Below are 25,352 nucleotides of genomic sequence, written 5' to 3'. Positions count from 1 at the left end.
GGTGCCCACTTTGCAAGCCAGGGGACTTTGAACAGAATAGAGGAAGATGTCAGTTCAAAGTGGAGGCAAAAAGATCTACCTGAGGAATACCCCACCGCCAGGAACACATCGCTGTGAAGCATCCATTCATGAGCTTGTGTGCTGGACCTGTTCAGAGTATGTCATTACATTGTGTAAAGTGCCTGAAGAGTCAACTTGACACTGGACAGCTAAATCCCAGACCTGAAGAGCTAGTCTTCAAAGAAGATATGATCTTGTACCCCCCCTTGCTTGTTGACATAGCATGTCACTGTATTACTGTCTGTGAAAATTTTGAGGGGCCTGGGATAAAAGAGGGAATGAAAAGCCTGAAGAGCAAAAAGCAGAGTCTTCATCTCAAACGTGGAACCCAGACAGGTGAATGAACAAACTAATGAAAACAACACCTTTTGCAGTGCTCATACAGACAACTTCAGACAGCAGTAGTAGAATCAAGGATTTATTGAACGAGTTGAGTGTTTTCATTCGTACTATTTTCAGAACTTTATCAGAAGTAAAAGCTTTTAATAAAAGCAGGTTTAAATGCAAAAAACTAGAAAGTCACATGAATCAAACCAACCAATTAAAACAAATAACTGAACATTTGATTAATTTACACAACATTATGTTTTAATTTTACAATGGACTTAATGGAGCAAGGCTCATTTAACCCTGGGTGGCTTGTAGCATTCAATCTAAGCTGCCATTTATGTTCGCAGACATTAAGATATTCATTCGTAATCCATCCCTGAGGGCCATTTCGTACTTGTTCAAGAACTAAAAAGCCAAATGTATGTGAATTAAAATCAACAGTGTGTTTATACAGAGCATTAGCAATTTTACCTTTCTTAATATCTGATAAATGCTCATATATACAGTCTTTCAGCCTCCTGGAGGTTTTTCCTACATAGAATGCAGGAATGAGCTGACACTTAGCTAAATAAACTACACATTTTGAATAACACGAAAAATGGCCACTTATCTTATAAGTTATGCCTCCAATAGAAAAACTGTCTCCACTCATGATATTGGAACACTGGGAACAACATTCACACTTTATTGTCCCTTGCTTCCGTTTGGTTAAATCACTCTGCACCTTCCTGTTCGACTCTAATTTTAAAAATTCTTCTCTCCCCTGTAAATACTTTGTGGTCTTACCCCAATCTTATTTAATATACATGTATCTCACAAAAATAATTTCTTATTTTTATTAATGTATTCTGCTATAGTACTACTTTCTAAGTTATAAGTGGAAATGAACAATTTTCTATTGTTATCTAACAATAAAGATCTAGTATACTGCATGGTTACGTTATTTTCCATAATATTACTACGTAAGTGTGTAAATACCTTTTTCCCTTTTCATTACTACCTCATCCCTTATATGTCTTTTAAAAAAATGATCAGGGTAGCCTCTCATAGAAAACATGTTCATTAAAACTTCACATTCACTGCGAAATGTATCAGGCTCAGACATCATCCTAGCCAACCATACAAATTGCCCCTTAATTACTGACGTTTTTTGATGCCTAGGATGCCAGCAGGAAAAATGGAGGTAGGAATTCTAAAAAGTAGGTTTCCGATAGATGTTAGAACAATATCTGCTATTAACTAGATCTTTTTCTACCTCAATGGCAAGAAAAGTTATTTTTTGTTCATTTAATGTGTATGAAAATCTTAGGAATTCCATGGCATTGTTAACATATAATAGAAATTCCTGTAGTTTATCTGGGGTATCAACCCACAAAATAAATATGTCGCCTAGGAATCTGGTGTAAAGAGTCCAGCTATTCCTAAATACACTATTAAAAATGAATTGATCTGCCCACTCTGCCACAACATAATTTGCAAACATGGGGTCAGTTCTGATGAAGTTCTGAAAATAGTATCAATGAAAGCACTCAAGTCTTTCAATAAATTCTTGAGCACTATGAGCACTGCAACATGTGTTGTTTTCATTAGAATCCTCATCTTGTTTATAATGATGTGGTCCAATCTCTGATAAAGAGGCCAGAGACCATGAACCTTGAGGGGGACTAAAAGAGACACCCCATCCCCTGTCTGAGGCATCAGTAAAGAGCTCTTGAGTTGGGACTGGGGCTTGAAAAGGAAGCCCCAGATTGAGAAATAAGTTGATGAATCCACCACTGAAGCTGAGCTTCAGACAGGGAAGGAAGGATGCCAGGATGTCCAGGGGGTGGCAATGTTGGAGCTACACTTATTTGAGGTACTACTGAAGCTTTCGCATGTGAAGCTTTGCAAGACAGAGCATGGGAATGGTAAAAGCCATGAACCCAAGAATCCTGAGAAAATCCCTGGTTGTGACTGAAGCCAGGGGAAGAAGTTACTGGAAAAAGGAAGTGAGAGAGAAAGCTTTGGGAGAAGGCAGAAATGCCAGCACGGGGATAATCTGAAGCCGCAACTGAGGAAAATATGATCCTGAGAAAGTGTCAGAGCTGATTTCTGAAGTTTATGCTGAACCCCTGAGTCTATAACAGGAAAATAGTAAACTGAGATCTTGAAGCAGAGCATCGGGGGAAGAAGCTTGAATAAGCAGACTGTCCAGATCGGGAAAGATCTGAATGCCTCGTATCCTGCAAAAGGCAATAGCAGAAGAGATGCATTTAGTGAATACACTTGGGGCAGTAGAGAGGCCAAAACAGAGAACTGAAAATGCAAAGAAAGAACACAGAAAATGAAACATTTCCTGAAAAGGGGATGAAGGTAGGCATCACTGAGATGCAGAGAGACCAGAAAGGCCCAGGGTAGATGAAGGGGAAATAAAGTCTGAAGAGACAAAAACCAAAAGGGAGGAATCTTGAGAAAGGTGTTGAGCTGGGAAAGATTCAAAACTGGTCTCCAAGTGCCCTCCTTTCAGGGGACCAAAAACATTCTCAAACAAAAAAAACCCTTCCTACATGGGGCAGAAAAACACAACTTGAATGGTGCCCTGAACCAAGAGAGAATAGAGCACCTCTGGGAAAAAGAGGTTCCCAAGTAGGCTGAGGAATGCCCAAAAAGGGAAAAAGGGATTTCCAAACCATAGAACATTCTTGGCAGATACTGAAAAGAACTCAAGAGTCTGTTGTGATCCTTAACCAATTTGGAAGAGACAGGGGAAGATAAAGGGATAAGGAAATTTGGCTGAGGGAAAGAAATTGTCAAATGGAACCCAGCTTGTCCTGAAAAGTAGTTTTCTGGGAGGCAGGAGACTGAGTAGACTTAGCAGAAGGCATACGTCTAGAACCCTTTTTGCCCTTAGGTGGAGGGCAAGACTGCCTACCAAGTAAAGCAGATTTGGAGGGATAATTCCTCTGAAACTTGTGAATAGGAGAAACAAAAATATGTTTCAACTTCTGCAAGGCTTTACTCTTATCCTGGACAGACTTGAAAATATCATCATCAGTAGCACCACAAAATTTTTATTAGCCAAGGGAGCATCCAATAGAATGGCCTTGTCATCAGGCAAAGCCTGAAAACAAAGCCAGTAGTAGCGCCTCATAACTGAACCAAAGGCAGCAGCCCTGAAGGAGGCATCAGCTGTTTCGTAGCTGTATTTGACAGAGTGGTGAGCAACTTGGGAGGTACAGCCCAACAGGGAAAGGGCAGAAGTTTTCCCCTCAAAGTCAGAAAGGTCAGAAACCACTTTGGAGACCTGAGAAAAGAGGGCCAAAACATGCCTGTTTATTTCTGTCTGTTAATTGATGGCATGAAAGGATAAAAAGGCAGCAATGTAAAACTTTCTGCCCAGCCTTTCCATGGCCCTACTATCTTTATCTGCAGGGACCAACTTGGTAGAGAGCAACAACTTGGAGGGCTTGTCAAAAAGAGTTAGACACTACAGCAGGGTCAGAAGAAGGGCATTTATAAAGAAATTTACTCTCCTCAGGCAATTAATAAAATCTATCAGGATTTTTGGGTGCAGGGGGTTGACAATCAGGGGCCACAGAAACTTCTGAAAAAATATCCAGAAGGGCAACCAGAACAGGAGTAACAGCTAATGGCTTAGAAGACTCCATCTGGAGGAGTTCATAATACTTTTTCTGAATGTCAGAGACTTGAGAAGAATTCCACTTAAAAAATTCCATCATGTGGACAATAGTGTACCTAAAGTAGAGTTCCTCCAGAGGGAATCAGGACTAATATAATCCTCTTTCTCTGAATCATAATTGAAGGGGGAAAGAATTTGAGAAGAGTAAGCCAGGGACTCTTCCCTTTAATCCAGTTCCCTGTCTGAAGAATCTCTGTGTACAGTCTTTTAAGAATAGTGGAAGACCAGAAAGAGGCAGGCATAGACACTCCTTGGTTTTAAAGCCATCAAAGCACCGAATAACCCCCAAGTAAAATCCTGCCACTCACATAGGGGATCCTTAACAATAGGGGAGATGTGCTTAGTTTTCTGTTTCTTTTTCTGCGAGACATCTGCACAAAACACCTTTGGAGGATCAGAACCCTGGCGACATTCAATAAGCACAGTAGGAAACTCATCCCTAATTAATATCTGTGGAATCCCTCTTCATCCCTTGGATATAATCAGCAGAGGTTTCCCCTCAACATCAGGGGTAGACATTTTTAAAGCCTGTGAGGAAAGCTAGAAGTCAGATTAGTGCTGGTCTCTGACAGGGTTGTGGCAGAGGAAACCGAAACAACCACCAGACGATCCTCTGGGCTTTCACTAGCTTCAAGAGAGACATCTGGGGAGGCTGGATGGCAGCTGTATCAGACCTAAGTTGTTTGGCCTTTTTCTTGGCAGACCGCTGATCCTTTGGATGGGAAAATTCCATCACAGCACCCTGAGCCAACAACTTAAGACACTGTTTTTGACGTAAATAGATAAAAAGGACTACATGGAGTCTTACGGACAAAAGCCTGGCAGGTAGAATACTGTGTACAGTCGTGAGAAGCACCCAAACAGAAAAGACACTGGATTTGATGGTCTTTGTTGGTAATCTGTCTCCCACACTGACATTTTCCTTTTCTAAGTGACATGAATTCAACAGTACTAAAGAAAAAAGAAAGATAAGAAACCCCAACAGAGCACTTATCTGAAACATGGGTTGGTAACCAGCACAGAAGGGCATTCAAATCGACGTTCAAAGATAGCATTCAAACAGTTTTAAGTATGTGATCCATATGTCAGATTTATGCCCTCCGTCTTGTGCAGGGAGCATGTGTGTGTGATTTACAATGCTTATAAGTAATAAAGGCCTTGGTATACTGGCCAAAGTTGGGCTCTCCTTGGCAGGAGATTCTTTAGGTTAAAAATACTGTAACAGTGATTTGGAAGGACTTCTATTGGTACTGATGATTTTGCAGGCTGAAGGAAGGAAAAACAAAGCAGGTTGAGCTTTCAGGGTATCAGGCTACAGTGGACTAAATATGTATGGCAAGCATATTAATTTTAAGTATCACTAGAATCTGCATTTTTTGAAAAACTGCTGATATATATATATATATATATAATACTGTGACGGACAGCAAAATAAAGACAAGAACAGAATATACAAACATGCAAAATAAAAGCACCTGTGTCTGTATTAGTACTGGCATCCTGGCATTCTACAGCTTTCTTCATAGTCGAAGCAAAGTAATGTAATTCGGTCACTGCAGGGATCTTCCCAGAAATCTTATCATACTGTGCTAAAACTGAATCAGAAGAACCTGAAGGGAGAATCAAACACATAACCAGTCATATAAAATATTTAACATTGTCCATAAAAAACATACTTTTAAAGGTATTTAAGCAAACAGTAACCCCCCTCCCCCACCTGCTTAATATCTGGAGGAGCAGCTTTCTGTGTTGTGGTACACTTGTTAGTTGTAGATCGGATAATATAAGAAACGGAAACAAAAAGTGTCCAAAGAACTCACCATAACAACAGACTATCACTATCCTTTTCCTAGTAACAGTTCACGCATTTTCAGCAGTGATTAATACCAAAGTCAATTACTGTCTTCAATTAATGCTTTTGGCCACAGCAGCTGGTGAGGTATAAATGCAAGCACTATTGAAAGGGTCAAATTTCAGGGGATAGTCTACTTCAAACACAACTTACTAGTAATAACAGTTATTTAGAAAGAATGCCATTCAAAGGATTTTAACAAGTCAAAAAAGCATCCGTCCACCAATGCCTCAGTAAACATTTTTAGAGTAGGCTGTAGCTACAATGCTACTCTTCAGAAAGCAAGCATGGTAAAATAACCAGACAGCAAACAATGTGCAGTGTTCATCTCTTATCAGATAAAATCACACACCATCTAGATAAACAGTGAAATATATAGCAAGTCCCCTCTCAACACAAGATTGCCCAGACTATTAAAGGCATCAGTCAAAACAGTCAAAGAATGACTGCAGGCAAAAAACATAAAAACAAGTAAAAAGAATGCAAATGAAAGTGGGTGAGAACCTGTACCATGCCTTTAAAATGATATGGAAATATAAATTATGTACTCACCATAACAATAGATCCGTATTGTCTGTCTGTGTCTGATTCAAATTGTGGGTGATCAGATCTGATGCGGGCCAAATCCTCAAGACTTCAACTCAGTGGGCTCTGTCTCCACAACCCACAATCCCCCGCTCTTCAAAAGACATCTCTGATCAAATTTGCCCCATCTTAATCTAGCTCTAAAACACATTTCTCACATAAAATAGTAGGATAAAGGACTCCAAGAAAAGAGAGTAGCTGAACCTCTACCACCTGGTCATCTTAGACAATGAGATTCACCAAAAAGGTGGGGGCGGGGGGAAGGTTGAACCAGACTGAGACAGACAACATGAATCCATCATTATGGGAAATATGTAACTTACGTATCCAATGTTGCCTTCTCTGTCTGGCTTCAACCTGTGGGACAAACTCGCCAGCCACATAAATATCCCTGGGAGGATCTATGGAAGGATATTTTGCAACACAGTGAAGCCAAAGGAATCCCTGGATTGAATGCTTGTAATGAGAAACAAAGGTGTGACGGCCCACCAAAATTTATTTTATTTTACATTTGTTGACCGGGCTAGTCCAACTGGATGCATGTCCATTTTCAGTAGAGGCCCGGGGAGATAAGCTCCATTCAGCTAAGTAGATTATAAAATAATAATAACAATGGTAAATAATGAATTACAAGGAGGTACACTATAACAATATACAAGAAGGTACACTATAACAATATACAAACAAAAACATTTTACATGAGTATCTGACTACAAGATGTTTTTGCACTGTTACAAGTGAATAACAGTATTTACAGATATAAAACAAAGAGAATTTCGCACAGTAGAAAGCTTAATATTAAATCAAAGAGAAAGCTAGCAAGAAATATCATGTTGAGTGAGTTAGCTGTGAACACATGATTTTAAGTAATTTTCATATTCTGCAGTCCAAGTTTAAAAGTAGCAAATATCTACATGGTGGGTAGTTTTCAACTTCTACAGTCCATGCCAGGAGAGAGAGTAGCATGTATATACACGGTAGAGGATATATTTTGAGGGTTTAGACTCCGGTGCAGTTTTCCAGAGAGACTAGGCTAGTAATAGCATTCAGTAAGCTAGTGGCCCAACTAACTGAGGTCAGTAGAGTAGTATGGCCAGAGGCCTAAAACGATAGTGAATAAGAACATGGAACGAGGAGGTTATTAGTCAGGGTTAGAGCATGGACATAGCCATTGAGTTTTAAGGAATGTTTTTAGCTGCTTCTTGAAAAGTGTTGTTGAAGAAAAAGATGTTAGTTCACTGGGAAGTCTGTTTGAGAAAAGACAGTCACCTGATCTATTATTGGCTTTATGGGTGGCCACTAGTAATTTGTTAGCTGAGCGTAGGGTTGTGTGATTTTTGTATAGGGTGATAAGGCTGCTGAGTATTGGGTTATTACTGGGATGGTGCAAAATCTTTTGGGTGATAGTAAGTTGCTGAAGTAGAAGCTGATTTTGCAGTTCCAGCCATCCTAGCTGTTTGACATTTAGACAATGGTGGGTTCTAAATGGGGAGCCAGTGGCAAATCTGGCAATGTTACAATAGGAGGTTGATAGTTTATTCAGGTTACTTTTGGATAGATTGGTATAAATGGTGGAGGCATATAGGAGGGTACAGATACGATGTGTGTGGGCGATGGTAGTTCTAGCTAAACGAGTAAGGAAAGGTTTAATCCTGTACAGGGAACCTAGTTTTCTATTAACTGATTTAATGGTTAAGTTAATGTGTGAATCGAAGTTCAGGTTGTGGTCACTTGTTACACCTAACAGTTTAGTGGTCACATCAGGTGCTATGAGAGTATCATTATTGGATGTAACCATGAAATTTATAGGAGAGAACTTCTGTGAGGGAGTGAACAGTAGTAATTTAGTTTTTTTAGGTTTTAGGAGGAGACAGCATTGGAGGAACCAGCTTTCTACTAAGTTGAATACTTTTTGGGTGATGGACTGGAGTTCAGCAGAAGAGGCAGCACTACAGATTAATGTGGAATCATCTGCATATTGTATACAGGTGGCTTGATGAAGGTTAGCATTTAGATTGCTAATGAAGATAGAGAAAAGGAGAGGTCCCAAAATAGAGCCTTGTGGGACACCAACGGTAACAGGGAGGTGAGTCAAATAAGTTATTGTCCAAGAGGACTGCTTGTTGCCTGTTTTCTAGATAGGACTTGAACCATTTCACCGCTTGGGGGCCCAATGAAAGTGATTCAAGTACATCTAGAACTAAGTGATGGTTAACCATATCAAAGGCTTTAGAGGGGTCTATAAAGAGTGCAGAGGAAAGCAGGTTGTTATTTCAATTTTTACTAATATAGTCAGAAAAATATAAGAGTGCAGTAGTAGTACTATGGAATGGCCTAAAGCCATGCTGACAGTCAGCTAATAGGTTATTTTGGAGAAATTGACCAAGTAGTTGCTGGTGGATACATTTTTCCATGATTTTAGCTAATGGAGAGAGTAGGGCTATGGGACGAAAGTTTGAGAGTTTGGTTGAGTTACTGTCCTTATGTAGTGGGATAATGTGCGAGATTTTCCAGAGATGGGATGGCACCTTCAGTGATGGTTCTATTGATTAGGATGGAAATGGGATAGGCAAGCACTCTAGCTGCAATTTGCAGGTATTGAGCTGGTAGCAGATCAGCTGATGTTTAAGTTTTTGAAGTAGTGTACAGATAAGAGATGTTGGAACTGGTTGGAACTGAAATGTAAGATGTAGTCTAGTTGGGGAGGGAGGCAAAATTGCGCTAACAAGTGGTAGGGTATTAGCTAGAGTATGGATGGTTTCAGCAAAGAAGTTGTTAAAAGCATCAGCAATCTGGTTGGGGGAGTTATGACAGAAACCAGAAGGGGTAGGTGTCTTGGTCTGTTCTGGGTATAGAAGTCTATTAATACCTGACCAGAAACTTTGTGGGTTCTGTTGATGGCTTTGCTGGAGATTAAAGTATTTTTTTTTATCAAGCAATACTGATTTTTTTTTAGTGGTATTTCTCAGCTGTCTAAAGTTTGATGATCAGTTGGGTTTTTAGTAGTTCTCCATTTGGCCCAGATTGTGTGATCCAAGGAGCAACTTTGCTCCTGGTTCTGACAGTGCGAGTGGGGGCATAGTATTCTAGGATTTTCAAGAATTTAGAATTAAAGTATGACACTGCATTGTCGAGATGGAGGTGTTTTAGGGGTGACCAATCACAAGCTTTAAGTTCTGCTTGGAAGGTTTCTAGGTTAAAATTTTTGTTTTGGGTAGTTCTAAAGAAGGTTTGGTTGGGAATAAAAGTCTTTTGTCTAATAATATAAGTAAGTGAGTGGTCACTAATGTCATCAGGAAGGATACCTGCTTTATATGAGTGGTGATGGTTATTTACTAATATCCAGTCTAAGGTGCTTTGTTTTTTACTAGGTTTATGGATTCTGGTGGGGTTGGCAATTGTTTGGGAAAAGCCTTATAGGTTTATATGGGAAGCTGGGTTGTCAGACATACAGCTGTTCCAGTCAATATTAAAATCACTGAGCACTATAGTTTCTTGTGGGAAGGATAGAGAGAGCCAGCAGAGGGCATTCACAGACTTTCAAGGATGTTCTGGAAAAGAAAGCCATAGAAGTATCCATAGCTCTATCAGAGTGACCCTTAGGTTTACCGCGCAAAGTCCTGCCTTTAAGGTATAAGCAAAGGAAATACAGTCTGACAGCCACTTACATAACATCACTTTCGACACAGGTCTGCCCAATCTGGATTTTGAAAAAGAAACAAATAGCTGGCTGGATTTTCAGGATGTTTTTGTCCTGTCTAGGTAACATCTCAACTGTTTATGCATGACCAAGCAATGCAGTAAGTGTTCACCCTTGTTCAAGAACTTAGGGAAAAACAAAGGAAGGTGAATAGATCCATCCAATAAACTCTTGGAAACTACTCTGGGCAGAAATGAAGGATTGGTGTCGAGTTAAACCATATCCTTTTGAAATACCAGACAGGGAAGAGAATAATTGATTGCCTATAGCTCAGAAACTCTCCTAGCCAAGTATCAGCCACCAGAACCAAGATAACAACGTTAGGTCTGAAGTAGCAGAAGGTTTGAAAGGAGGGCTTGTAAGGACTTGCAACACAAAAGGTAAATCCCAGCAAGGATCCAGATCTTGAATGGGAGGCTACAAAAGAAATCCTCTTGAGAAATGTCTTGGAAAATTTTCAGAGCAGCCAAGGGAACATTACCTCTACGGACATGAAAAATGCCCATATTAAATGATTCAGAAAATGTATGATTGCCTATGGTATAAGTGATAATTTAATAAAGATCTTTCTTGTTTAAATAAAAATTAAACAATTCAGCAAGAAAATCTAGAACTAACACAAAGGGAGTGGAAAATGGACCAAATCTTCAAGATTCTGGTCCCATCGTGAAATGTTTCCATTTACTGGAATATGCTTTCCTAGTGGATAGCTTTTGGGACAAGAAATCCTCTTGAGAAATGTCTTGGAAAATTTTCAGAGCAGCCAAGGGAACATTACCTCTACAGACATGAAAAATGCCCATATTAAACGATTCAGAAAATGTATAATTGCCTATGGTATAAGTGATAATTTAATAAAGATCTTTCTTGTTTAAATAAAAATTAAACAATTCAGCAAGAAAATCTAGAACTAACCCAAAGGGAGTGGAAAATGGACCAAATCTTCAAGATTCTGGTCCCATCGTGAAATGTTTCCATTTACTGGAATATGCTTTCCTAGTGGATAGCTTTTGGGACAAGGACAAAATATGCACAATATTATTGGACAGCTTGGGATTCCTGGCCATCAAGGGAACTGGAGAAACCATGCAGTAAACTAGAGGGACTGCAGACTGAGGCTGGGTGAGAAATAAGATCTGGAGTGGGATCCAGAACCCAAGGATGATATCTCAGAAGAAGTCACAGAAAGGGGAACCATACCTGAAAAGGCCAGAAGGGAACTATGAGCATCACTGTTGCTCTAAACTGGGCTGCCTTCTGGAGAAACTTGGAAAGCAGAGGAACTGTGGAATAAGCAAATATGAGACTCAGGGGTCAAGCATACAGAACAGCATCTCTGGGTGAAAGCCCCTAAGGAGGGAACTAAGGCATAATAGCTGTTTTACTTAAGTGTTGGATTGCAAAGATGTTGCAACACAGTGCCCCAGCGCAAAAAGATCACAGCTGGAATTCTCAGATTCAGATACCACTTGTGAGGAAGTAGACTATTCCTGCTCAAACTGTCAACTAGAATATTGGGCCTCCCAGTGATATGCACTGCAACCAGAAACCATTGAGATAAGCTCGTCCATTGCCAAACCCTCATGGCCTCTCAACAAAGAGGATAAGAACACGTTCTCCCCACTTGTTGAGATATCAGACAACAGCCATAATGTCCATCTGTATCAAAATCACACTGCTGGGGAGGACGTCCTGAAAGGCCTACCAAGCAAGAAAGATGGCCCTTATCTCCAGGACACTGATGTGAATGTTGGCCTCTGCGGAAGACCAGAACCCTTGAACCATTTTCCCTTCAAAAGGCCCCCCCCCACCCAAAAGAGAAGCATCCATGGTGACTGTGACCATGGAATGGGGAAGAATAAATGGTCTCACATCAGCCCCTAAGACAGAATCTAACCACCACCAAATCTGATTGTGGCACACCTTTGTCAACCTTACGGGAAAGTCCATTGGATGGGCCAAATAGGACCACTTGTACTACGAAAGTCAATTGCACAGCCCTCATGTGGTACCTTGCTAAAGGAACCAACACTACTGAAGCTGTCGTGTGGGCTAAGATTTTCAAAATCACCTGAGCTGGAGGCTTTGCGGGGATAAGCACAAATACTGAAAAGGAACGAAAGCTGATCTCTCTGGAGCTTGGGAGCTTGGCAATTTGTTTGATGGTATCAAAGTGGCAACTTACGAATTCTCATGTCTGAACAGGTTGTAGGCTCGACTTTAGATAACTTTTAGTTATGTACTTACCATAACTTTAGATGTTTGGGATCCATCTCGCCTACATTCTGTACTGATGGGCTCGGAGCCGATCCCTCGGCTCCGACTCGGCACGCTGTGCAATACAGCGAAGCCTCTTATTGGCTGAGCTATTCTTTATCCCAGGATGCACCACCACTAATCCCCCAGATCTTGTTTGTCCACATTCATGCACACATACATAACTTGTTTATATAACATTGCCAGATGTTTCAAGATGAAACAACAGGATTCGGACCTTCTGATCTCCTCTGATCTCCAAGGAAGGGGGAAGGAGGGTGGGTTATTGAATGTGGCGAGATGGATCCCAAACATCTAAAGTTATGGTAAGTACATAACTAAAAGATGTTATGTGATCCTATCTCGCCTACATTCTGTACTGATGGGACAGCGTCCCTAGCACCTAAATCCTGGGTGGCTCACTGGAAAACACTCCTGAGCACTGTGGAACCAAATGAAGCTCGCCCCCTAGATGCCACATCCAATTTCTAGTGAGAAATAAAAGTGTGCGGGGAAGACCACGTAGCCGCAGCACAAATGTCACTAATGGCAAGCTTAGAATGGAATGCTATTGAAGTAGCCATAGCTCTTGTAGAATGAGCTTTGACAGAGGTCGTAAGCTCTTTATTAGAAGAGGAATAAGCTTGAGTAATACAGTCCCTGATCCATTTGGCAATAGTGACCTTTGTGACGGCTTTGCCCAATTTATTATCCGAAAAGGATACAAACAATTGATCTGTTTTCCTTGTTTGTTTGGTCCTATCTAAATAAGAACGCAATTGCCTGTGGACATCTAATGTGTGGAATAAGTATTCCACTTTGTTTGAGTACTTTGGAAAGAAAACTGGAAGTTCTAATGACTGTTGTAGGCAAAAACTGGAACAAACCTTAGGGACAAAGGATGGGTTTGGTCTGAGAGATACTCTATCTTTGTGAAAAACCATATACGGAGGTTTTACAGACAAAGCTTGAAGGTCTGAAACCCTTCTGGCAGAAGTAATCGCAACCAGAAAGGCAGTTTTCCACGATAGAAATTTTAAATCACATGTTGCTGCCGGTTCGAAGGGGGAGGAAGTTAAGGCACGTAACACCACATCGAGATCCCATGGAGGAGCAGGATGAGAAATCGGAGGTCGTAAAAGCGCAGCACCTTTCATGAAGGTCTTACACAATCTGTTGCTCATTAAAGGTGGGTTTATAGACTCATGAAAATTGGAAATAGCTGCCAATTGAACCTTAATGGTAGAGACTGAGGAACCTTGATTGAAAAGGGAAGTTAGAAATTTCAGGACTTCTGATACAGGAGAAGTGATGGGATCCAGACCCCGGAGTTGAGCCCAAATAGCAAATCTCTTCCATTTGCTAGAATACAATTTCTTAGTGGCAGACTTGTGGGCCGAAGATAAGATGTGTACAACTTCTGGATCTAAGGTACGATTCCTGACTATAGTCGGAAGAGGAGGAGCCAAGCTGTCAATTTCAAGGTGTGTAGGGACTGGTGGAGTAGTCCCGACTGATGAACTAATAGGTCTGGGATCTGATCTAGGAACCATGGACCGTCCAGTGCATATTTCCGAAAATAGGGGAACCATACCTGACGAGGCCAGTAAGGAGCAACCAAGATCATTTTGCTCCCCAAGTGAGACGCCTTTTGGATCACTCTGGGAAGGAGGGGAACTGGGGGAAAAGCATATAGTAAGCCGGTGGGCCACGGATGGGTTAGTGCGTCCATAGGGCTCTCCCCCAGAGTGAGAGAGAAGAACTTTTTGCACTTCGTATTCAGCGGGGTTGCGAAGAGGTCGCAACAAGGAATTCCCCATTTGCTGAAAATCTGATTTGCAACCGTAATGTTCAGAGACCACTCGTGTGGAGAGAGGATAGTTCTGCTCAGTCTGTCGGCTATCACATTGGACTTGCCAGGGATATGAGTCGCCACTAGAAATCGTTTGGTCGACACTGCCCATTCCCAAACTCTCATGGCCTCTCTGCAAAGGGGGTATGATCTGGTCCCTCCCTGCTTGTTCAGGTACCAGACTACTGACATGTTGTCGGAGTGAACGGCAATTACGCCCTGAGGGAGGTAATCGTGAAGGGCTTGTAGGGACAGAAACACCGCCCTCATTTCTAAGATGTTGATATGAAGAAGGGTCTCCTCCGAATGCCATTTGCCTTGGACTGACCTGCCCAGGGAATGCCCCCCCCACCCCATCTGGGAGGCGTCCGTAGTCAAAGTGGCCACAGGAGGAGGTGGAAGAAAATGTCGTCCCTGATCCAGATTGGAGGGCACCAGCCACCAGCGAAGGTCCCGTTTGCAGGTTTCCGTGATCCATATGAGGTGACTGAGAGGGAGATCCTGAAAGGACCACTGTGTTGAAAGAAGCCACTGGAGAATTCTCATGTGCAACCTTGCTAGGGGAACTAGAAGAACCGTGGCGGACATAGATCCCAATAGCTGCAGGACCATTCTGGCTGGGGCTTTGGATCTGGGAAGTAAGGCCCGAACTTGAGCCTGTATGGTTTGTATCCTTTCTGGAGGTAGATAGACCCGCATTCGGTTTGAGTGTATCTCTACTCCGATGAATCTTATGCGTTGAGATGGCAGCAACACAGACTTTGGCCAATTGAAGGTGATTCCAAGGGAAGTGCCCAGTGATATTGTGGCTTGTAGGCTCCGCAATAGTAGATGCTTGGAGGTAGCAGTCAGGAGCCAGTCGTCTAGATACGGAAACACCTGGAATCCAAGACTTCTCAGGTGAGCAGTCACGACCGCCAAACATTTGGTGAACACCCTGGGGGCTGTGGTGAGTCCAAAGGGCAGCGCGCGGAACTGAAAATGACTGTCTCCTAGGCAGAAGCGCAGATGTCTCCTGGACGCTTGATGTACTAAAATATGGTAATAGGCATCCTTGAGATCTATGGAGCACATCCAAACACCTTTCTCCAGCAGTGGGAGAATGGATTGTAGGGTGACCATTCGGAACTTGGACTTTTTGACTGAATGATTTAGAATGCTGAGATCCAAAATGGGCCTCAAGTCCCCGGTCTTTTTTGGCATCAAAAAGAATCTTGAGCAAGTCCCTAATCCGATCTGGTCTGCGGGGACTGGTTGGATGACTCCTTTTTGAAGCAGCTTTGAAACTTCTAAGGCTGCAATTTCCCGTTGACTGGGTGGCGGGTCCGGGATTTTTCTGGACTGGGGTGGGGAGTGAGAAAAGGGGATGGCGTAACCTCCGGCGATAATTCGAATCACCCATCGGTCCTGAGTGATACCTTCCCACGCTTTTAGGTGCCTCGAAAAACGACCCCCGACTGGCTCCGGAGCTGCACAGTTGGGCAATCCCTCAGGGACTGTGAAAGGCTGAAGAGCCACGAAAGGACTCGCGGTCTCCAGTGTTGCGGGGGCCTCTGCCACCTCTGGGACGGCGTCTTCCAGAAGAATTTCCCCCTCCTCTGCCTCTAGAAGGGGGATCGTCCTGCTGTGAGGGATAAGACTTCTGAGATCTACGGAACCACATTTTCCCTCCTCTTTTAGCCTTGGGGTAAGGCCGAAAGGGAGTGGAAAATCGTGCCCCTACGGCAGTCAAAGTCTTACCTTCTTGCTCGCAGCGGGTCAATGTGTCCTTTACCTTGGGTCCAAACAAAGAGGACCCATCAAAGGGAGCGTCGGCAAAGTAAGACTTGAAGGCCTCCGCAAAATGACACAGGCGGAGCCAGGCTTGCCTCCGTAGAGCAATACCTGTACCCGCCGCTCTACTCGCCCCTTCGGCCGCATAAGAAATGAGCCTCATGGACGAGTTTGATATGGATGACAGCGTAGCCAACTGAGAGCCAACCGTCTGGGCCAGCTGCTCAGGTAGGTTACCTAAGAGGGTATCTGAAAGCTCCTTGATCAGATCCCTCTGAAACCTGGTGAAGTGCGTTAGATAGTTCAGGGACCTTAAAGTAAAGGCCGCTGAACTTAGGGTGCGCTTACCGTACCGATCCATGCTCCTAGACTCCTTATTAGGAGGATGGACGGACGTCGAAGCCTCTGCTACATCTTGCTGGGTAGCAGATGCCACCACCAAGGCATCTACAGCCACACCTTTCATCAAAAACTCCTTTTCCGGGGGTGCTGACAGGAACTTATTTGGGCGAGTAGGCACCGGTTCCACAGAGTCTGGGTGTTCCCACACCCTTCGACAGATCAAATCTAGGAGCTCGTCGAAGGGCGGAGACACCCAGGAGGCAGAGGGCTGAGCCCCGAAGGCCTTAAGGAACACCGACTCATCAGCAGAAGGGGGTTTGGATTGCCAGCCGCCTCGTTGTTTGAGGGCTTCCAGGATGTCTGCAAAGGAGACATCATCTGAGGACGACTTAGGGGACCCCTCTGCATCATCAAGATCAGTGTCTGACGTAAGAGACTCATCGGGGGAGTCAACGTGCTTCCTCTTGCACGATCTTTTTCTTGGAGGTTCCTCCGAAGAAGCTTCAGAGGGACCTCCAGGAGGGGGGGGAACCCCCAGTGGGGGTGACCTCAGGCCCCGGGGCTCCGCTGTCTAAGGACAGGGGAACTGCCAAAGACCCAGTCTCCGTATGCAGGGAAGGTGCTGGAGAGACCGTGGAGGTAGCCAAAGAAGATTTGGCTAACGCACTCCTCATGGCCCTGAAGGCGGGACCACCAGAATCCTGGGAAGGTCCCACCTCCGTGGCCACAACGGTAGACAGTACCCCCACAGCCAACGCACCGAGAGGAAGGCTTGGGACCGAAAACATCAGTCCCAAAGCGTCCCCCCCGGGGCCGACAGAGGAGGTCCGCGTACCGAACTCCGACTCAAGAGCCGGGATTGGAGTAAGGGTCGGGCCCGACCCGAAAACCTCCATCGGCTCCACCAGCACCAAAGGTGCCGAGGCTGTTGGAGGAGGAACCATAACAACAGGTTGGGCCATCGGCTCCGAAGCCGAATGGGCTGGAGCCGAAACTAACTTTTGGAACACAGGAGACTGGAAAAGTCTTAGGAGCACCCTGTCGATGTCCGAATCAGACATCTTGGAGGATCTAGATGACACCGATCGGGTCCGAACCGACTTCTCCATCGGCTCCAAAGGACTAGGGGACCAGCTCCGAATGGACTCGACTACTATCGGTTCCGAGGGAGACCTCAACACAATTTCCCTCTGTGCCGCGGAGGGCTTCGGCGCCGAAGGGGAAGAGTCTGAGCCGGCAACCCTCATCGGCTCCAAAATCAGTGGAGCCGATGAAGGTGACCCGCCTCTCGATGCCCCAGTCCTCGGCTCCGAAACCAGAGGAGTCGAGACTGGAGGCATCGAGGCAGACCGTTCCGCCCTCGGCTCCGAAGTCCGTGGAGCCGATGGAGAAGCCTGCCTAGGTTTCTTAGCGGTCGGTTCCGACGGGCTGGTCGGAGCCGACGCTTTCTTCTTCTTAGTAGGAGAGGAAGAGGAAGATAAGGCCTCCTCGAAGGAGGGTTTAATCAGCCCTTTCAATATTAATTTATTCTTCCTCTCTTGGAGGACTCTAGATGAAAAGGCGTGACACACGCTACAGGACTCCTGTAGGTGCTTGGCGCCTAAACAATATACACACGAGGAGTGGTCATCGGTTATAGATATTTTATAACCACACCTCGTGCACTTTTTGAACCCTGAGGGTCTATGTTCTTTTGACATCTTAACTGACTACCAAAAAACCCTGCAACCGGATAAAGCAGCACTATCTGCTTAGGATTTTAACACAATACAAAAATTTTAAACCAACTTTTTTTTTTTTTTTTTTTTTTTTAAAAGGACACAATACAATATCAAAAGAAAAAATACAGAACAGGAGGACCAAGACCCTCTAATTTAAACAGGTACTTGACCTCCTAGAAAAAATAACAGACACTAGCTGAATAATAGGGGAAGGCCCCTCTAACTTAAACGGGAAACCTTTCCCTTAACCAAAAACACAATTTTCACAACAAAATTCTTCAAAACACACTCGTACAACAACGATAGCTGTTAAAACAGCTTTTTGGGTAAGAATAAGCAAATTCCTGACAGGAACTTTGAAAGAAAACAGTACTTAGCTCAGCCAAGTTTGAGACCACGTCCTAGCTTGTAAGCGGCAAACGAGATCTGAGGGATTAGTGGTGGTGCATCCTGGGATAAAGAATAGCTCAGCCAATAAGAGGCTTCGCTCTATTGCATAGCGTGCCGAGTCGGAGCCGAGGGATCGGCTCCGAGCCCATCAGTACAGAATGTAGGCGAGATAGGATCACATAACATCTGACAGTTATCCCTAACTGTCCGCACAGTTGAAGTAAGGTATCCCTGGCCATGATTAGTGACTCTCTCAAGGGGAAGTGAGCAGCCAATCGCTCAAGTATGGAAAAACCTGAAATCCCTGCAGGCAGAGCCAGGTTGCAACTACTACCATGCACTTAGTGAACACCCATGAGTTGGTGGTGAGACTGAATGCAGAGCTCTGAATTGTTAATAATTCACCCCCAAACAGAAGTGCAGAAACCTCCTGGAATGCCTCCCTTTCTTGATATGATGGTATGCATCCTTTAGGTCTATCAAGCACATCCAGTCAACCTTCCTTACCAGAGGTAGAATGGACTGCACTGCGATCATCTGAAATTTGGTCTGTTTCACAAAGGGATTTGATTTGCTGAAACCCAGAATCAGTATGGAGGTCCTTGTTCTTCCTTGGTACCAAAAAGAACCTTGAGAAGACCCCAGATCTTCTTTGGTTTGGTGGGATCTCTTGGATGACTTGATTTGGCAACAGGTTCTGAATCTCTACCATTGCTTGCAGTCTCTGACAGGGTGTAACATCTGGGAGACATTTGTGATACAGCTTTGGAATATCTAAAAAGGGAATAGTATAACCTCAGGATATGATTCTTAACACACATGCATCCAAGGTGATGGCCTCCCAAGCTGTTGGGTGAAGAGCCAAGTGACCCCTGACTGCCTCAAAAGCAGGACAGATGGGAAACTATTCAGGATTGCTGAACGGACTCATAGAAGAAGTCTCCATAGAAGCACTGATTTTGTAGACTGACCTGCCCTGACCGTGCGACCCATTAAAGTTCACTCCAGCCATGGGAGGAGCCCTTAGAAGTAGCATTCTGGGAAGACACCTGCGATTTCCTAAAAAAGAAATTTCTGCCCCCTTTCTGATTCCTCAAGAAGTTCACTGAGAGTAACAAAATTCGCCACTACAGCAGACATCATCTTGTCTTCTTGCTGTCTCCTAGTCAAGGTTCTTTGGCCCAAACAAGGAAGAGCCATTGAATGGGGCATTCAAGAAGGATGCCTTGAAGCAATCCACAAAGTTGCAAAGCTGCATTCAAGTTACACTTGCTGTTACACAGCAATGCTGATGTCAGTTGCTTGGGATGCTCCATTGGCTGTTTTCAAAATTAGCCTCATGGAAATGTTGACAGTAGATTAAAGAGTAGACAGCTGAGTCTCCAGCATCTTCTGAACCATTGGAGACTGCTGGGTTTTAATGTTCCTCAACATTTCAACCACAAGATTGTAGTGAAGCCTTGTCAAATGGAATAAGTAGTTAAGTGTCCTCAAAGCAAATGTCACTGAGGCATAAGAATGTTTCCCTAGATGGTCCACAGCCCAAAATTCTTTGTTCAGGGGATGGACTGAGGCACTCTCCTCAGAGATTTCCTTCTTGGTGGCAGCCACCACCATGATCGCATCCATGGCCGGGTCCATACTCCAATGTGACCGATCCCTGGGAGGATCAATAATTTTGTCAGCCTTCTTAGGAATAGGCTCTACTGTGTTGGGTACCTTCCACACCATCTGAGACACTAGGTCTATGAGTGCATCTGGATAGGAAGCCACCCAGGATGTGTATGGGCCAACTTCAAAGGCCTCCAAAAATACTGACTCCTCTGGAGTGGGAGCTTTGAAGGTCTAGCCCCATGCGCTGGTGAAGATACTCCAAGAGACTACCAAAGGTGGTGTTCTCCCACAGTGACTTAGTGGATCCCTCTCCTTCTTCGAAGTCAGTATCTTCGGTGAGAGACTCCATTGGTGGAGTCGATGAGTTTCCTCTTGCATTGCCTCTTGCCTGAGACCTTCCACTCTGGTGATGCCAGAGGAGGGAAGAAGAGGCAGAAAAACCCGCCTGGGGAGCAAATTGGAGGCCAACCAGCATGGATTCTCCAGCAGCAGACTGATGACTGGCCACATGCACAAAAGAGAATGGGCATGGAACACTGTCTGAGAAAGGGAACCCATCTCCTGGGTGGAGAACTTCCTCTAAACAACACTGAGGGTAGAAGCAGAAGCTGGCCTCCTGGAGCTGACAGTTCCAGTATCAGAAGATACTTGGCCTCCTGGAGCTGACAGTTCCAGTATCAGAAGATACTTGGGACATGTCTAAATCCAGTGGAGCTACATCTTGCCCCAAAGTTGAGACTGGAGCCAAGCTGTTGATAGCCAAAGCTCTGAGTGGGAGGGATGTACCTGAAGCTGTAACTGTCAAACCCTACCTGGAAGCACCAGCATCGACTCCATGGCTCCGACACATATAGAGTTGACAAGACCAAAGCAGGAGCCAAGCCACTGAATCTGACCTTAATAGTGAAAACACAGCCAAGCCCTAGGGCCTTGAATCCAGGGGGATTGAGGGAAGAAACCAGGGTGACGGAGACGAGGTTTCGGGAAATAGTTCCAGACCTGAAGGGATAAGACCCAACTGCATTTGAGTCTGCAAATGGACCTCATCAGCTGCTCCCAGTCTGATGCTTTGAAACTGCCCATTGACCTCAATGACAGAGTGGAAGACTCCACCGATAGGGCTTGGAGAACTAAGAATCTGCCTGCCAGATTTCAGCCAGAGAAACTCAGAACACGGGAAGAAGTCATCTCTAGCAACAACTCCAGTGGAGTGGACAGGGAGATGGGGGAAGCTACCCTACCAGACAAAGCTGCTTTTACCAAAATGGGAAATGGTAAACTGAATACCAGAGATAAAGCCTTGCTCGTGGTCAGCACCAAGGGCAATCGGTTCTGAGGAGTCGGAGAAGATGCTGGAGAGAAGGCTGTTGGGATACCCGAAGCTCTTGGGCCCTTTGGGTCCAGCAAGCCAAAACAAGGTCCAGCTGTGGAGTGTGAACAGCAGCTTTTATGATCCCATGTAGAGGTTTTGAAATCCTTGGGAGGGTGAAGTTTTTTGAGCCATCCTTCGGTACTAAGGAAGACAAATCAGCAGGAAGGAGACCCATAAGGACTAACTCAGCACTCTTTCATTAACTGCCCTAGACTTGAGAACCTCACATAGATTGAGCAGGGGGAATCAAGGTGGGCAGCCTCCAAGCAATACATGCGCTTATCATATGCATCTTGTGGGGGCAACTTGTGCCCACAAGCAATACATTTTTTTAAATACTTTATCCATGGATAAGACCCAGTAACAGATACACACACTAAACCAGCAAAAAAAATAAATAAATAAAAAATCCACTAAGCTAAACACACCCTAAGGAGAAACAACCCTACCCAGAAAAAAAAAGAGAAAATCACATTGCAAAGAGCAAAGGTAGGAAAAGCTTGCTACTATATATAACCGCACACTAAGAAAAACAATCCTATACCTAAACCTAGCCAACCTTCCAAACCTATAAAATACTCTATATAAAGAGTAGGGGAGAACAGTGGAAGAAAATGCCTACACAAAAAGGATATGTTTTGCAAAGCCGTGGATCGAGCTACTGACAGGAATGACAGCTAGCTTGATCCAAGGTATCCGTGGGGGATTGCGGGAAAGGGAGGTGAAGCCCAGCACGTTGAAGTCTCGAGGATTTTGCTGGTGTCAGATCGAAATCAGATCCAATAACGCACAGGTTGACGCCAGATGGATTATATATCATTATTATTACACTTAAGGTCCTAACACAACTGTATTCTCTCTCTCTCTCTTTTATCTGATTTCATTTAAAACACTTGGGTAAATATCAAACCATGAACTGTTTATGGAAGAACCACCATCAGCTAACAAGCCATATCAGTGGCAATCCTTCCTGCTTTGGAATGCAAATGCAATTTGAGTGTTTGTTAAAGGTTTGAACAGCAGATGTAGTTACAGCTTTGCAGACCTTCTACAGAGATACTCTCTCTAAAATATGCTGCTATGGCAGAAAAACATCTAGTAGATTGAACTCAGGCTTGTCATCAGTGTCATAAAAATAAAACATAAATGGCTGATGAGTTAGAAATGCTTTGTTTTACCATGTCTTTGCCTAATTTATCTGGGGAACAAGAAAAATATGATCAGCCTTCTGAATTCTTTTTTTTCACTCAATGTAAAAGTCAATGCTGCTTCTGAGGAACCACATAATGCATGTCTCTCACTTCATTTTTACAGAAGAAAAATGGCAGGTGAATATTTTAAGAACAAAGGAAGACTTAAGCATTAATGAAATAGCAGCAGCCAAAAAAGAAGTAAACAGATTTTTGGACATCAAAGCCTACAACTCAGAAATTTATGCCATTTAATCAGTATCGTGTTTACCTATATTAACAGAAAAGAAAACAAACCATAACAACAAAAAGAAACTGACAAACCAACCCAGGGCAGGACAAGCACATCAAAGTTCAATCCAGAAATAATCCAAAAAAGAAGTACAAAACGTTCTTTATTTTGTGAGCGCTTTCAGTTTTACAACTGTTTCATCAGACAATATTCTTTTAGTACAAAGACTTTTTAAAAAGACTTCAACCAATAAAAACTCTTTAACAGTTATCCAATTAATAAACTACTCTTTCTAAAAGCAAAACCTACCTCAAGAAACAATGATTCCACTTAATATATATATAGTCACAGTGGAAATATAGTGTTGTCGCCTCACAGCAAGAGGTTCTCCTGTTCGATTCTTGGCTGGAGAGCCTTCTGTGTGGAGTCTGCATGTCCTCCCCGCGGTCGAGTGGCGTTCAAAAGACATGCGTGAATGGGTGTACCTTTGTTGAAGGTCGGGCATCGAGCTGGCACCTCAGCACCGTAAAAATCTACTGCCAGTCATTAGCGGACCAGAGTTCCGCTGTGGCAACCCCTAACCGGGAAAAGTCGAAGGAACAACAACAGCAACAACACAGTGGAAATATTCTATTCATATATAACTTATTACAATTTTGCAGCACTCCAGGTTTAGCATGTTGTTTCCACTGTGCATGTATATATATATATATATATATATATATATATATATATATATATATATATATATATATATATATATATATTAAGTGGAATCACTGTTTCTTGAGGAAGGTTTTGCTTTTAGAAAAAGAATAATTTATTAATTGGGTAACTGTTATAGAGTTTTTATTGGTTGAAGTCCTTTTAAAAAGTCTTTGTACTAAAAGAATATTGTCTGATGAAGCTGTTGTAAAACTGTGAAAGCGCTCACAAAATAAAGAACGTTTTATACTTATTTTTTGGATTATTTCTGGATTGAGCTTTGATGTGCTTGTCCTGCCCTGGGTTGGTTCATCAGTTTCTTTTCATTTATTTGACTGCCTTTGTAGTAGTGGTGTATTTTACAGCACTATTTGGTGAACCCAGTGGTGGTGCTGCGGTAGTGTTGTCGCCTCACAGTTAGACATTACCCATTCGATTCTCAGAGCGTCTTCTGTGTGGTGACATGTGTGAATGGGCGTTCCTTCGTTGAAGGTTGTGCGTTAGGCCCGGCAAGCCAGCACGTAAAAATCTACTGCCAATCATTAGCGGACCGGAGTTCCGCTGTGGCGACCCCTAACCGGGAAAAGCCGAAAGAAACAAACAATTTGGTGAACCATTTATCTGCCTTGCTGTAATTGTTTCTTAGACTTGTAAACCATAAAAAGTTATGTACTCACCATAACATTCTATCTGAGTAGTTGTACTTCATTTGTCTTCAACCTGTGGGTCTCGGATCCGACATGGCTGCATTTTCCAGCTATGGATCTGAGCTCCAAGCTCCTCCCCTTACCCATAATGCCCCCTCTCTCCCTTCAGATTGAATTTGCTGCCTAAGAAGTATCAACACACCTGACCCAACAGCACCTTATCATAATCATGAGTCACTACCAACTCCCACGCCTAGACTGGGCCAAGGACCACACAAATTATACAAAGGTATATGAAGACTACACAAAGATAAGGTAAGAGAGAAGAGGGGGGAAAGGTTGAAGACAAATGAAGTACAGCTACTCAGATGGAATATTACTGAGTACATAACTTCTTTATCTGAAGTAGTTTACTTCATTTGGTCTTCAGCCTGTGGGACAGAGACCCAGCTACCAAACATTCCTGGGTGACACTCATGGAAGGATATTCGGGAGCACTGCAGAACCAAAGGATGCTCTGTTACTAGACACAATATCCAGCTTGTAATGAGAAATAAAGGTATGAGATGAGGACCAAGTGGCTGCCAAACAGATATCATCCAGAGACACCCTAGACCAGAAGGCAGCTGAAGTAGCCATAGATCGAGTAGAACGTGCCTTCACTTGTCCTGGCAGAGACTTGCCTTTTCACAGCAAAGGCTCGAGCAATGCACTGGGAAATCCAGCGAGCAGTAGTTACCTTGGAAACTGGCCTGCCTAAGAAGGGTTTAGCATAAGACAAGAACAGCTGATCCGATTTACGAAAAAATTTCGTTCTGTGCAAGTAAAATCTCAGTTGCCAATGAACATCAAGCAGATGCACCTTGTAGTCCCCTTTGTTTTGGAAGTTAGGGAAAAAAATTGGTAAATCGATAGTCTGATTAATATTTGCTTCCAAGGCTACCTTAGGAAGGAAAGATGGATTTGTGCACAGCAACACTCTGTCTTTATGAAAGATCATGTAAGGCATTTTGATAGAGAGAGCCTGAAGCTCTGACACTCTTCTGGCTGAG

General features: G+C 43.5%; 1 protein-coding gene across 1 annotated transcript in view; it reads right to left on the bottom strand.

Annotated features, from left to right (window-relative positions):
- Positions 1-25,352, bottom strand: part of CPLANE1 (ciliogenesis and planar polarity effector 1) — a 4,248,669-nt gene that overhangs the window by 843,288 nt on the left and 3,380,029 nt on the right. The window contains exon 37 of the mRNA XM_044076333.1: positions 5,545-5,679. Within this exon, the coding sequence (XP_043932268.1) occupies positions 5,545-5,679 (135 nt within the window). The remainder of the gene's footprint in view (positions 1-5,544; positions 5,680-25,352) is intronic.

This window comes from Protopterus annectens, chromosome 1.part0 (assembly GCF_019279795.1).
Source record: "Protopterus annectens isolate FY-2018-M chromosome 1.part0, PAN1.0, whole genome shotgun sequence".
In the NCBI taxonomy this organism is placed as follows: domain Eukaryota; kingdom Metazoa; phylum Chordata; order Ceratodontiformes; family Protopteridae; genus Protopterus; species Protopterus annectens.
Note: the sequence above shows the minus strand (reverse complement) of the source record. Positions and strands in the feature narration are given on the sequence as shown.